Source organism: Lithobates pipiens, unplaced genomic scaffold (genome assembly GCF_037356315.1).
Source record: "Lithobates pipiens isolate NorthernLeopardFrog02 unplaced genomic scaffold, aLitPip1_a1.2 Scaffold_19, whole genome shotgun sequence".
Classification (NCBI taxonomy): domain Eukaryota; kingdom Metazoa; phylum Chordata; class Amphibia; order Anura; family Ranidae; genus Lithobates; species Lithobates pipiens.
In genome coordinates, this window is record NW_027507764.1 from 447,375,671 (window position 1) to 447,390,810 (window position 15,140).

General features: G+C 41.6%; 1 protein-coding gene across 1 annotated transcript in view; it reads left to right on the forward strand.

Moving 5' to 3' along the window:
* The first annotated feature begins 3,556 nt into the window (after positions 1–3,556).
* RGS20 (regulator of G protein signaling 20) overlaps positions 3,557–15,140 on the forward strand; it is a 280,652-nt gene continuing 269,068 nt past the window's right edge. Inside the window, exon 1 of the mRNA XM_077492695.1 lies at positions 3,557–4,080. Within this exon, the coding sequence (XP_077348821.1) occupies positions 3,958–4,080 (123 nt within the window). The 5' untranslated portion in view covers positions 3,557–3,957. The remainder of the gene's footprint in view (positions 4,081–15,140) is intronic.

Sequence of the window (15,140 nt, forward strand, 5' to 3'; positions counted from 1 at the left end):
GTGGACGCTTCAGAAATTGCGGTAGGGGCAGTGCTCTCCCAGCGACAAGATGCCAAGGTGCCCACTTGGATAGATTGGCCCGGATGGGCATGCGGAAGCTGCCCTTGAGGAGGGGGCACTGTCAGAGAGTTGCCCGTAGCGGACGTGTCACTGGGCGCGCTGCGGGGCGTCGGTGTGTGCTGGTGCGCACTGGCTGTGCGTGCGTGCGGGTGTGCGTACTTGCGCGCGTGCGTCGTGCGCGTTGGCGCCAATCCACCTACTTAAGTGTTCCCCCACGGTGCGCTCGGTGCTGTTCGATCTGCAGCTTCCTGTGCCCTGTTACCTGTGACTTTGCTTATGTTCCTGACCTCCTGTTTACCGGGCTCGTCCCTTGGATTATCCTATCTGCTGCCTGCCTTTGACCTCGGCCTGTCTCTGACCTCGCATATGCCCGCTCCTTTGTACCACGCTGCCCGCCTGTTGCCTACCCTGCTTGTGATCCAGACTTGAACTTGCTGATCCCTATACTGCCCCGGCCGCCTGCTGCCATCTGTGCCTGTGGCTGGACCTGCTCACCATCTCTTGCTTGCATCTGCTTCTGCATCCAGCTGTGAGAGACTGTCTACCTGTCCGAACCCAGCCGTTGGATCTCTTTTCCAGCATCTAACCCGCCAGGCTCTCATACCCGTCTGCGCTCCCGTGTCTCCTGTCCATCCTACCAGGGGCCGTGAACCAGACCCATAAGAGAGACCTTCCCCTGCTATCTCGGGCTCACCTGTCAAGTACGTGGGTCTGACAGGCAGGTTCCCAGTTGCTACTACTTTTCATATAAGGCTGTTCAGCCTCTATACCATCACATGGAAGGGAATGTTCTAGCATTGTTGGGCAAGGCAGTCAGCCATAAGATCCACCTTACTGCTCACACGTTGTCCAGCAAGCATGGGCAGGGACGATATATTTGTTCACAGCACACTGGGTAATGCTGCTTGCAACTCGAAAGGATGCAGGACAGGGCCCGGTGCTGCAGCTTGTTGTGACCCCACATCTCCATACAGCTGGTGGTGATGATGCCAGACCTGTGAGCTCCCCCTCCTCCCCTGCCACCTCCATGCCCTCCTCTGCAGAATTGTCCTATGAACATCAGGTACCCCCTAAGTGTTCAATGGGCTATTCCCAGAGTCAGGTTAAAAGGTGCCATGCAGTGCTTCAGATGGTGTGTTTAGGGGACAGGAACCACACCAGAGCATAGATTCTTGCAGCTCTGCAGGGATAGGCCCAGAGGTTCACACCACGCCAGCTGGAGCCAGGAATGGCAGTGTGCAATAATGGCTCAAACCTCCTGTCCGCCCTAAGACAGGGGAAGTTGCACACGTCATGCCTGGCACATGTCCTCAATTTGGTGGTGCAGTGTTTCCTAAATGCATACCCAAGTTTGCAATATGTGTTAAATCTGGCCAGAAGAGTCTGTAGCCATTTCAGGCAGTCATACACAGCCAGTGCTCGGTTGGCTGAAATTCAGCAGGAATTCCACCTGCCCCGTAAACCGCCTGATTTGTGACATGCCCACCAGGTGGAACCCGACTTTGGAAATGCTGCAGCGGCTATAAATGCGCACGACGACAGGCTCAGGCCACCTCTGCTTTTTTTTCCCTACACCAATGGCTGATCATTAAGGATGCATGCACTGTATTGCCACCACTTGAGGAGGCCACAAGGATGGTTAGCTGTGACAGTGCATGCATCAGTGACACATATCCCCATTGTGTTCCTGCTGGAGCAGACTCTGCATGGCATTATGGACAGGGCTCTGGAGGCAGAGCAGCAGGAGCAAGAGGAGGACTTCCTTTCCTTTCAAGGACCACTTTATCCAGACACCATCATACCCATGTCACAGAACACACAGGAGGAGAGAGGGGAGAAGGATGAGGATTAGGATTCTGGCACTTTCAAGAGGAAGACATACATCAATCTGTAAACGATGGCTTTCCAACCCCAGGACCCTTAGGAGTAGTATGTGGATGGGAGGAGGAAGTTCCAGATGCTGTCATCCTGAGTGACCCCGAGGAGTCTGCTTCTCTAGCCTCTGCAAATTTGAGGCGTATGGGCAACCTCATGCTTCAATCCTGCGAAAGGACCCAAGAATACGTGGCATAAAGGAGTAGGATGATTACTGGTTGGCAACCCTCCTTGACCACCATTATAAGAGGAAGGTCTCAGAACTCATCTGGTCCCCACAGAGAGTGCAGAAGATTAAATCTCTTGAGGACATATTAAAGTGGATTTTATTGAATGTTTTTCCTGACTCCAGTAGGTTACAGTGTCCTGATAAACGTAGTTTTGAGTCTTCTGTTGGTCAAGAGAAGAGCATTGGAGAAGACTTCCACCTAAATGAGGCATTTCTTCATTTTTTTAGTCCTTGCCGCCCAGGGCTGTCAGCGTGCTTTCAGAATGGGCATTCAGTGCTGCAGGAGGTGTCGTTACTGATCATAGAATGTGTCTGTCCACAGACTCCGTAGACTGCTTGACTTTTATAAAAAAGGAATCAGTCCTGGATTACCAGCTATGAAGCCCCTGATGCCGATGTCACTAACTAAGTCTTTTTGGTATGTGGAATCTCTGCAGGACTTCAAGGCTGCCTAGCTTTGAGGGTGTTCAATCATTTCATGAGGAAGAATTTTGGTTTAGGTTTTATGAACACAACACCCAAAGACCAATTTTTCAGCACCTGTTTGACATTGAACTAGCGTCACCATTGGAAAATGTTCCCTCTATTCCTGTTCTGGTTACAACTCAAAATTGGGGATTTTTCACTTTCATTCTCGGTGATAACGGCAAATAGGACAAATAGGCAGGATGACTCTTCCTAATGGGGGCACAGACATTAATAAAAACTGACAGGTGTTCTAATTCCTCTCTTCTCTATCCAATACTAAAAAAAAGTTCTGCCTTTAGTAATACTTTAAATATGTTTTGGGATTTCAGTATACATTTGATCTCACAGTGACCATTATAAAGAGTAATATGCTGATAATATAGTGGCATAATAATTCAGTATATATTAAACAAGCGAATTTGAATATATTAATAATAATTTTGAGTATAAATTACATCCTGTGGTTTTTTTTGTGACTATTCCATAATAAACAGTCAAAAAAAGCTTTCTGCTGCGTTCCTTTGCTTTATTGAAAGCTGTCAAAATATCCATTTGTAAAATGTTCTGTGAAGTTTAGTATTCTAGAAGAATATTTTACAGACAAAACGCCACATGTAAGACAAAGAATAAAAATGTGATCAACAGCATAGTGTGAGCTGTCATTTCACATCTAGCTCACAGATGAGATAGCATTCAGAGCCGTTCTTGTCTCATGTTAATTAGAAGTTTGCAGGCTAACCCTGTACTAATTCAGCTAAAATGTTATTTTCATTGAAGCAGAAAGGATTATATTGTAGAATGGACCATCTGTCTAAGCAGAATCACACCATAGCTAAAAAACGTTGCTTAAAATCTCAGTATACCTTTTCTGTTTAGTATCAGTTGAATTTTTGAAGATGTGACTGTAAAGTGTGCCAGTTTGTTGTATACATTGTCAATGTTGCCTTTTATGTTCATTCTTACTGGACCTGAACTTTCCTTTGTTGCCAGCCTCACTAGACCAAGGCATTCAATGTAATAGCTTTAATCTGTAAGCCGGAACACTTTACTAATGCTCCCAGAGTAAGTAAGGCACCGGTACATAGACAGGAAGATAATCCCTTATTCCTTCATCATGTCTGTAAACACAGAAACAAAAGAGCTGGCAAAATGTGAGTATCTTTTTTGCCAACAATGCATTAGTAGAAGATTACCCACAATGCCGATTGTCCATGTTTGATCTCATCTTCAACATTCTGACTGCACTGTCGTACCATATATTCCATCATCATTTTTTTTTCCGTTAACAAAGACGGGCCTAGTGTTAACCAGGCCGTGGATTTCCAATGTGGAGGCAGTTCCTGTCTCCACTTCGAGCACGAAGATATGCAGGTAGTTTTCGTGTGGCCAAAAATCCGAAACATGAAAATGAAGAAGAAAACAGCAAGGATGCCCTCCAGCTTTATAAGGTAAGACATGACAAGTTCTAAGTTCTGTTTTTTCTTTATTTTTTTAACTGGTGATTTCATGGCTACATAAATGATTGGAGTAGTTTTGATATTGATATTACAATTACTTTTTAGTTTTAATTTAATAATATAAATTATATGATGTTGTATTATTGTGATTTAGTTTTAATGTAATAATATAAATTATATGATGTTGTATTATTACGATTTTGGATTTTATTCTATTGCAGATATTCATTTGTTCACCTGTTTATTATTTTACTATTTTAATAATTACTTATAATATTACTACATATTTATTTTATTCAGTTGCATGTTTCTTGATCTCCTTTGAACTTTATTTAGGATAAATTAAATGTGGAAAATGTATTTAGCTGATCGCTTATAGTACTTTTTTCTACTACACTTACGTGATTCATTATTAAATGGGCAGATACCGGTTAGATATATATATTTTTTTGATTCAAGCTTTTAGATTTTCTGTGTATTTTTTTATGTATTTATTTGTTTATGTATTTTATGTATTTATATATTTATTTATTTTAATCAGTTGCTTGTTTCTTGATCTCCTATAAACCTTAGAATATTTTAAATGTGGGGAGTGTATTTAACTAATAGCTTAAAGTACTTTTTTCCATTACACTTACAGTAGGTGATTGATCATTAAATGGGCAAATACTGGTTAGATTTTCTTTAGATTTGATCCATTTGTTTTGTAAAGTTTGAAATCACTATGCTCACCAATACAACCCAATTTATGCTCCATAAAGTGGGTCCTCACATTAGAAACATATGGTTAAACTTTACTGATTTAACTATTCAGAACATATCCACAAATTGTATATCTTACTGTTTTAAATTTTCTGTTGTTTGACCTGAGGCTGCGGTTTAACCTAATTGTTAAAGTACATTTGTAAAATTATATTTAAATTAAGTAATAAATCCACATAGTTACTGCATGTTCGTTATTGGTTGTTGTTTGTCTGTTCTTAATGATTCGGCAAACTATTTCCTGTTTTGTTTTTAAAGTTGATTTCTCAGACTACTGTAAAAATAATTTTGCACAAGCATCAAGAGTCTCTAATGCAGGGATGCCATGAGTTTGAAATTATGAATTCATACACTAAATGGTATACACCCACTTTTTTAATTTTTGTTAGCTCAGTTTTGTGATCTCAGTTCCTTCTACCCTGTGTCAGTCACATGTATTGTTGTTGGGTAATAACAATCGGTAATAGCCTTCAGATTTTTTGATCGTTTTGAGACACTAGCCTGCTAACAGATTCTAACTGAAAACACAAAATGACCTAATTAAATGTAGTTATAGACTTTAGGTAACTAGACACTAATTGAGTTTGTTTTGTCTGGGTCAGACAATGATCATGATGTCTATGAATAGCCTCAGACTGCTGTAGACATTGCTGTTAATGCATCTTGGGGGAAGCCCACATGCCCACATGTAGATGGTAACGTGCGGCCAGTTTCAAAAAGAGTGCTCATACTAAAGATCTCCTTAAAAATCAATCTGTAGAACTGATAGTTTTTGGTCATTTTTCTTTGAACAGCAATTCTATTTACATGTCTGCTTATCCATCCAAAGATAGTTAAAAATTAAAAAACAAAACACATTTACTATATCTGGTAGCAATCGCCATTATCTAGCACCTCTGCTTGTGTTTTTTTTAACCACTTCAGCCCCGGACCATTTTGCTGGCCAAGGACCAGACCACTTTTTGCGATTTGGCACTGCGTCGCTTTAACTGACAATTGCACAGTCGTGCGACGTGGCTTCCAAACAAAATTGACGTCCTTTTTTTCCCACAAATAGAGCTTTCTTTTGGTGGTATTTGATCACCCCTGCGGTTTTTATTTTTTGCGCTATAAACAAAAATAGAGCGACAATTTTGAAAAAAACGCATTATTTTTTACTTTTTGTAATAATAAATATCCCCCAAAGATATATATAATAAAAAAAAATACCCTCAGTTTAGGCTGATTCATATTCTTCTACATATTTTTGGAAAAAAAAATCACAATAAGCGATTATTGATTGGTTTGCGCAAATAGCGTTTACAAAATAGGGGATAGTTTTATGGCATTTTTATTAATAATTTTTTTTTTACTAGTAATGGCGGCGATCAGCGTTTTTTATTGTGACTGCGACATTATGGCGGACACATCGGACATTTTTGACACATTTTTGGGACCATTGTCATTTATACAGCAATCACTGCTGTACAAATGCAGTGATTCCTGTGTAAATGACACTGGCAGTGAATGGGTTAACCAGTGGGTGGCAGTGTAGGGGTTAAGTGTTCTTAGGGGTGTGTTACTAACTTTTGGGGGCTGGGCTTTCATTTAGTGAACACTGATCTCTGCTCCAATCACATGGAGCAGAGATCAGCGTCACTTGTTGCTAGGCAGAACGGGGAGATGCTGTTTACAATGGCATCTCTCCATTCAGCCGCCCCGTGAGACGATCGCGGGTATGCATGCGGAGATCGAGTCTGCGGGACCCGCGACTGGACTCACGGGGTCCCGACCAGCACGTGAGAAGGGCGGCATTAAAGATTGAATGTACCTGTACGCCAATATGCCTGCCCGTGCCATTCTGCCGACGTACATCGGCGTGCGCTGGTCGGGAACTGGTTAAAGACTTTTTTTGCAAAGAAAATCATTACTGTTTTTAGACTGATCTTTTGTCAAAAAATATATATGTTCACGCATTTGGAAAGCATTGTCTTGTGTTTATTGGTAGTCTAGGACTTTCACCATACATCTTTTCATCAGTCATACATTCATTCATGTGTAGCTTCACTAAAGTACAAAGTAGAGGCAGGGAGGCTTTAGGAAAATTAACAACCTATAAGTAAATGTCCCCACCCAATGAATATTGCCTGATGTTTCCCCACCGATACTTTGTACTCCACTTGCACGCGCGTGACACCTAATATGCTTACTGGTGCCCCTAACTTTGTACCAATAAGTACAAAAAATTGTCGTGTGACAGAATAAAAATTTGGAAGTGATGTAGCGTATTTTTATGGTATTTTTGGACAAAAACGTAACTGATTAAACAAAAAAAAACATAGGATCTGGTATTGTACGGGAAACATTTTCTTGTTTGTCCTTTCGGATAACTTCAGATGAAAGCTGTGTACTAACATTCAGATTATCTTACAATCGCTTCAAAAGCATTATTTTTTGGATGATATTCTGATCATGTGTACTAGGCTTTAAGCATGTCAGAATGAGGGTGATCCCTTTCAACATTTTATGCTGTTGGAGTTGTTAAAGTGGAGTTCCACCCATTCTCTACACTTCCTCCCTATGGTACCCCCTGTGAGCATCCTTTTCGCAATGGAAATTATAATTTTTATTTAAAGGAAATACCTTTAATTACCTTATTTCTCCTGCACTTCCGCCTAGGCGATTACGTCACTAGGGCTCCTGGGATAGCGGCGTCATGTATCCCAAGTGTCCTTGCAAATCGCCTAGTGACGAGATCATGTGATGATTGATGGGAACGTCTGCTGGCACCGCTATGGCAACATGTTAGAACTCAGGAGGAAGGAGCGCCACGCGGTGGCATTACTGCTCAGGTACGAGATCGGGGGTTGCATGCTGGGTAGCCAGCTGCACCGATTCCCGGAAATAGATAGAAGAGGTCCCAGAAATAGATAGAAGAGGTGCAGATGGACCCTGCCTGCTTCCAAGATCCAGGCACTTTTATTAAATTCAAACATAAATAAAAAGCACTCCATGAATAAAACTAATCTAAAGCTTGCATATAGAGTGGATCAAGTTAGAGTGGAGTCTTAAAAAAAAAATCTAATTGGGGGACTGGAACTTTGCTTTAAGTGTTTCATTTGCTTATAATAATTAAAACGTTACTGAAAAAGAATCATTGTTTAAAATATAAATTATCTGTTCAAAAATATCAAATATACAGTCATTATTAGAGACAGTCTAACTTATTAAGGTGATTTGACAGGCATACCAACCCTACAAATTTTGGATTGGTAAACCTCCTGTGTAAACTCATGGGAGAACATACATCAAACATACGAGCAATGAGATTGCTGGAGACATGGTGATCTTCCAATTCAGGCATTGACTATAACAATCCCAAGACAAACTTCAAATAATCCTGTGCTATTCCCAGTACTTCTTCTAGGTTTTTATTGATGCTGCAAAATCTCAGATGAGCTGAAGGGAAAAATCCTTTTACTTTTTGCAAACACCTTTTGCTGGTACAGTATATCTCAAGAGAATAGTCTATCAGCCAGGTTGGAGTTTGCCGTAATTGATGGTGTGTGCTGAGGTTAGGGATGTGTATGTTCTTGTGATATGATTTTATATGTCAGATGGGTGCCTGATGCAAAATCTTATCCGGCTGCTTTGGCTTCTGCATGTGGTTTTGCTTTCTGTCAGTTATTTCCTTGAGAAAGTGAAAGAAATTCAAATGAATGAAAATGCATGATCCAAGGCAGTCATGTGCTGTAGTCTGAGAGGTGGTGCCATGCAATAAAGAGCCTACACTTCAATGTGTGTTTGTGTGTAATATGCTACTTATTGCAACTTTTTGTCTCATGCAGAAAACAGCAGCAATACACACTAAGCAAAAAATGTTGACATCTGTATATATACTTATAAGCTACTTTATTAGTTAAGCCTTGCTAGTACCGGGTTGGACCCTTTTTGCCTTCATAACTGCCTAAATTATTCATGGCATAGATTCAACAAGGTGTTGGAAACATTCCTCAGAGATTTTGGTCATGATAGCATTACGCAGTTGCTGCAGATTTGTCGGCCGCACATCCATGATGCGAATTTCCCATTCCACCACATACCAGAGGTGCTCTATTGGATGAGATCTGGTGACTGTGGAGGCCATTGAAGTACAGTGAACGCATTGTCCCATTCAAGAAACCAGTGGTGAGATGATTTGAGCTTTGTGACATGGTGCATTATCCTGCTGGAAGTAGTAATAAAATGATGGACATGGTCAGCAACAATACTCAGTTAGGCCATGGCATTTAAATGATGCTCAATTGGTACTAAGGGGCCCAAAGTGTACCAAGAAAATATCCCCCACACCATTACACCACCACCAGCCTGAACCACTGACACAAGGCAGGATGGATCAGTGCTTTCATGTTGTTTACACAGAGAGAATTGAGTACTGTCCGTGATACTTTTTTTGGCTCAAGTCTGTTGCTCCTGCCCTACCCCTACCACCCCTGTGGAAGGGCCTGCCTCTTCCTCTGCCTGTCATTTTTTAAATGACCCTGTGACAAAAGTCTCTAGAGAAGTGCAGTATGTATGTGGAAGAAGGTATATAACACCCCGCTTCAATCTGTTGTTTTTGGGGGCCACTGGTCTATCACACCAGTTATAATACTTTTTTTTATTGCGTTTGTCACTGTTTGTAGTATCGCTGCAGAACCGCTCAGCAGTCACAATGCTGCACAGTGGAAATGCACTATACTATGCTTTCTATATGTGCAAGTATTTTATACCTGTCTGTATTACACACCTATATACTGCACACCAAATAGTACACCTATACCAGTCCTTACAAGGACCTTTGTGGACCTAGTAGCTTGTGATTTGCAGACTGTACCTCAGTCCCTACACTGATAAAAGACTGCTGCAGAATAGGGCAGTAATCTGCAGCAGTGCACCAGCACCCTATATATTGTACACCTATACCAGTCCTTACAAGGACCTTTGTGGACCTAGTAGCTAGTGATTTGCAGACTGTACCTTGGTCCCTACACTGATAAAGGACTGCTGCAGAATAGGGCAGTAATCTACAGCAGTGCACCAGCACCCTATATATTGTACACCTATACCGGTACTTACAAGGACCTTTGTGGACCTAGTAGCTAGTGATTTGCAGACTGTACCTCAGTCCCTACACGGATAAAGGACTGCTGCAGAATAGGGCAGTAATCTGCAGCAGTGCACCAGCACCTTATATATTGTACACCTATACCAGTCCTTAAAGGACCTTTGTGGACCTAGCAGCAAGTGATTTGCAGACTGTACCTCAGTCCCTACACTGATAAAGGACTGCTGCAGAATTGGGCAGTAATCTGCAGCAGTGCACCAGCGCCATATATATTGTACACCTATACCAGTCCTTACAAGGACCTTTGTGGACCTAGTAGCTAGTGATTTGCAGACTGTACCTCATTCCCTACACTGATAAAGGACTGCTGCAGAATAAGGCAGTAATCTACAGCAGTGCACCAGCACCCTATATATTGTACACCTATACCAGTCCTTACAAGGACCTTCGTGGACCTAGTAGCTAGTGATTTGCAGACTGTACCTCAGTCCCTACACTGATAAAGGACTGCTGCAGAATAGGACAGTAATCTGCAGCAGTGCATCAGCACCCTATATATTGTACACCTATACCAGTCCTTACAAGGACCTTTGTGGACCTAGCAGCTAGTGATTTGCAGACTGTACCTCAGTCCCTACATTGATAAAGGACTGCTGCAGAATAGGGCAGTAATCTACAGCAGTGCACCAGCACCCTATATATTGTACACCTATACCAGTCCTTACAAGGACCTTTGTGGACCTAGTAGCTAGTGATTTGCAGACTGTACCTCAGTCCCTACTCCGAATGAATGAATGAAATACTTGTATAGCGCACAATGCGAACTGAATCGCCTCTAGGCACTGTGGCGAGCTTTGATGATCTGCTAAAAGAGGAAGGTCTTGAGTTTTTTCCTAAAAGCCAGGTGGTTTTCTTCCAGGCGGATGTTGATTGGTAGAGCATTCCATAGCCGAGGACCTTGGACAGCGAATCTCCGATCCCCCTTGGATTTATACCGGGCTTTGGGCACGAGGAGGAGGTTTTTGTTGGCTGATCGAAGACTGCGGTTTGGTGTGTAATGATTTATTTTCTCCATTAGGTATTGCGGAGCTTCTCTATGCACGCATTTGTGGGTGAGGCAGAGGGTCTTGAACGTGATCCGGTTTTTTACAGTTAGCCAATGTAAGCTCCTCAGCGAAGGAGAGATGGATTCCCAGGCTTTTTTCCTGTTATCAGCCTTGCCGCCGTGTTTTGGATCAGTTGTAATTGCGCAAGTTGATATTGTGGTAATCCTATGTAAAGCGAGTTTGCGTATTCCAGTCGTGAATTAATGATTGTTCCAACTACCACTGCTTTGTCATTCTTTGGGATAAAAAGACTGATAAAGGACTGCTGCAGAGTAGGGCAGTAATCTGCAGCATTGCACCAGCACCCTATATATTGTACACCTATACCAGTCCTTACAAGGACCTTTGTGGACCTAGCAGCTAGTGATTTGCAGACTGTACCTCAGTGCCTACACTGATAAAGGACTGCTGCAGAATAGGGCAATAATCTGCAGCAGTGCACCAGCGCCCTATATATTGTACACCTTTACCAGTCCTTACAAGGACCTTTGTGGACATAGCAGCTAGTGATTTGCAGACTGTACCTCAGTCCCTACACTGATAAAGGACTTCTGCGAAATAGGGCAGTAATCTGCAGCACAGCCCTGCACCAGCGCCCTATATATTGTACACCTATACCATTCTTTACAAGGACCTTTGTGAACCTAGTAGCTAGTGATTTGCAGACTGTACCTCAGTCCCTACACTGATAAAGGACTGCTGCAGAATAGGGCAGCAGGAAAGTATAATATTCTTTCTATATTTGGAAGAAAGTATATTATGCGTGTACAACCCTATATACGGTACACCTATGCCAGTCCTTAAAATGGCCTTTGTGGACCTAATAGTAATAGCTAGTAATTAAACTGACTGTCCCTGCTGCACACAGCGTCCTGTCCCTCCCTGCACTGACAAAAGACAGGCTGCTGCAATCACCGGCACAGCAGTGCACTGAACCCTATATACTGTACACCTATACCAGTCCTTAAAAGGACCTTTGTGGACCTAATAGTAATAGCTAGTGATTAAACTGACTGTCCCTGCTGCACACAGCGTCCTGTCCCTCCCTGCACTGACAAAAGACAGGCTGCTGCAATCACCAGCACAGCAGTGCACTGAACCCTATATGCTGTACTACACCTATACCATACCAGTCCTTAAAAGGACTTTTGTGGACCTAATAGCTAGCGATTTGTATCACTGCAGTCTCTCCCTTCTCCACACAGCAACCTCTCCCTATAATGACACAAGAAAGAATGTAAAATGGCCGCCAGATCAGGTCTATTTATAAGGAAGGGGGAATGTCCAATTGTCCATGTGCTGAAATGTCTCAATTGGCTGTCCTGTACCCCATGATGGATGTGTCATCATGGGTCAAAGTTCTTTCACACTGTAAACACATATGTCCGCCGGGCGAACAGCGGCAATAGTCCGCCGATCGGGTGAATCGCAAACACGCAAAATTCCCTGCGAAACGACCGCTGGGCGAACAGTTCGGCCATCCGTATTGATTTGCGCTTATTATTTTGAGCTTTTCATTTTGTGTTTTTCATTTCGTGCTTTTCAGTTCCTTTCTGAACAGCCGTTCGTCAACCAGACATGTTGCGGGATCGGAGGCGATAACATGTTATTTATTATTGGCCTTGCAGTTATTGCTTTGACATTATTTTTTTCGTTGAATAATGATTTGATTTGTTATATTTTCTATATTTTTGGATGCATACAATGCACTTTTTGGTTAAGTTATATTGGCAGATAGTATATCTAATTTTATTTGTTTTCTTTTTTTTAATGCACAATACAAAAATTGTGGAGAATAATACTTAGCTATGTGTTTTACTTCAAATGACAGTTTGACAAGGGACACAAACATAGTTGTATCTTTGATCTTAATAACTACGGGATAATGGTGTTGTGGTAACTTGACAAAATAAAATAATAATAATAATAATAATATTCTTGATATCACTAGAAAAAAAAAAGCCTTGTTTGCAATAACTCCATCAGTATCACCAGCAAAGCAGCTTCATTATTATCCCATTATATCTAAAGAAGAACAGAATTGTGCGCTGCATTTTGAGATTTCATAATTTGCCACGTCACAAATGTTAATTCTCCATGACGAACGCTAGTTTACAAGACCAACCGCTTCTGGCTCATCCTTGCTTCCGAGTATGCATGTTTGTACTTTGGACTTTTGTCCGACAGACTTGTGTACACACACTCAGAAAATCCAACAACAGACATTTGTCTGCGGAAAATTTTAAAACCTGCCATCCAATATTTGTCTTTGGAAAATCCGACAACAATTGTCCGATGGAGCATACACACGGTCGGATTTTCCACCAACAGCCTGTCATCACACATTTCCTGTCGGAAAATCCTATCGTGTGTATGAGGCTTATGTGTAGCAATATGGTTACATTTAATGAAGGCACAACATTGTACCTTCATTATTAAAAGACAATGTATACGTGTAATTTTAAAATAATTTAAAGTGGTTCTGCACCTTTAACCACTTCAGTTCCAGACCAATAAACACCTTAAGGACCAGAGGTCTTTTTGCAATTTCGCACTGCGCTGCTTTAACTGGTAATTGCGCGGTCATGCAATATTGCACCCAAACGAAATTTGCGTCCTTTTCTTCCCACAAATAGAGCTTTCTTTTGATGGTATTTGATTGCCTCTGCGATTTTTTTTTTTTGCGATATAAATGAAAAAAGAGCGAAAATTTTGAAAAAAAAAGATATTTTCTTCTTTTTGTTATAAGTAAAATCGAATAAACTAAATTTTAGTCATACATTGAGGGCAAAATTTATTCAGCCACATGTCTTTAGTAAAAAAAATGTCAATAAGCGTATATTTTTTGGTTTGCGCAAAAGTTATAGCGTCTACAAACTAGAGTACATTTTCTGGAATTTACACAGCTTTTAATTTATGACTGCCGATCTCATTTCTTGAGGTGCTAAAATGGCAGGGCAGTACAAATCCCCCCCAAATGACCCCATTTTGGAAAGTAGACACCCCAAGGAAATTGCTGATGGGTATGTTGAGCCCATTGAATATTTATTTTTTTTGTCCTAAGGGATTGAATAATGACAAAAAAAGAAATAAAAATTTTTTTTTACAAAAAGTTGTCACTAAATGATATATTGCTCACACATGCCATGGTTATATGTGAAATGACACCCCAAAATACATTCTGCTGCTTCTCCCGAGTACGGGGATACCACATGTGTGGGACTTTTTGGGAGTCTAGTCGCGCACGGCACCCCGAAAACCAATCACCACCTTCAGGATTTCTAAGGGTGCAAATTTTTGATTTAACTCCTCACTACCTATCACAGTTTCGAAGGCCATAAAATGCCAAAATAGCACAAAACCCCCCCAAATGACCCCATTTTGGAAAGTAGACACCCCAAGCTATTTACTGAGAGGCATGTTGAGTCCATGGAATATTTTATATTTTGCCAAAAGTTGCGGGAATATTACAAACTTTTTTTTTTTTGCACAAAGTTGTCACTAAATGATATATTGCTCACACATGCTATGGGCAGAAGTCAAATTACACCCCAAAATAAATTCTGCTGCTTCTCCCGAGTATGGGGATACCACATGTGGGGGACTTTTTGGGAGCCTAGTTAACTAGCTACCTAGCGACACTAGCGACACTGATGCAGCGTTCAGAAAAATTATCGCTTAGTGACACTGGCAAAAGGGGGTGAAAGGGTTAACTAGCGGAAATCAGGGGGTTAAAACCATTATTGGGTAGTATATCGGGGTACCTAGCGCTATAAAAACCTGGCGGTGAACCTAAAAAAATAACTAGCTACCTAGCGACTGTAGCGACACTAATGCAGCGATCAGAAAAACGATCGCTTAGTGACACTGGCAAAAGGGGGTGAAAGGGTTAACTAGCGGCAATCAGGGGGTTAAAAACATTATTGGGTAGTATATCGGGGTACCTAGCGATATAAAAACCTGGCGGTGAACCTAAAAAAATAACTAGCTACCTAGCGACACATGCAGCGATCAGAAAAATGATCGCTTAGTGACACTGGCAAAAGGGGGTGAAAGGGTTAACTAGCGGCAATCAGGGGGTTAAAAACATTATTGGG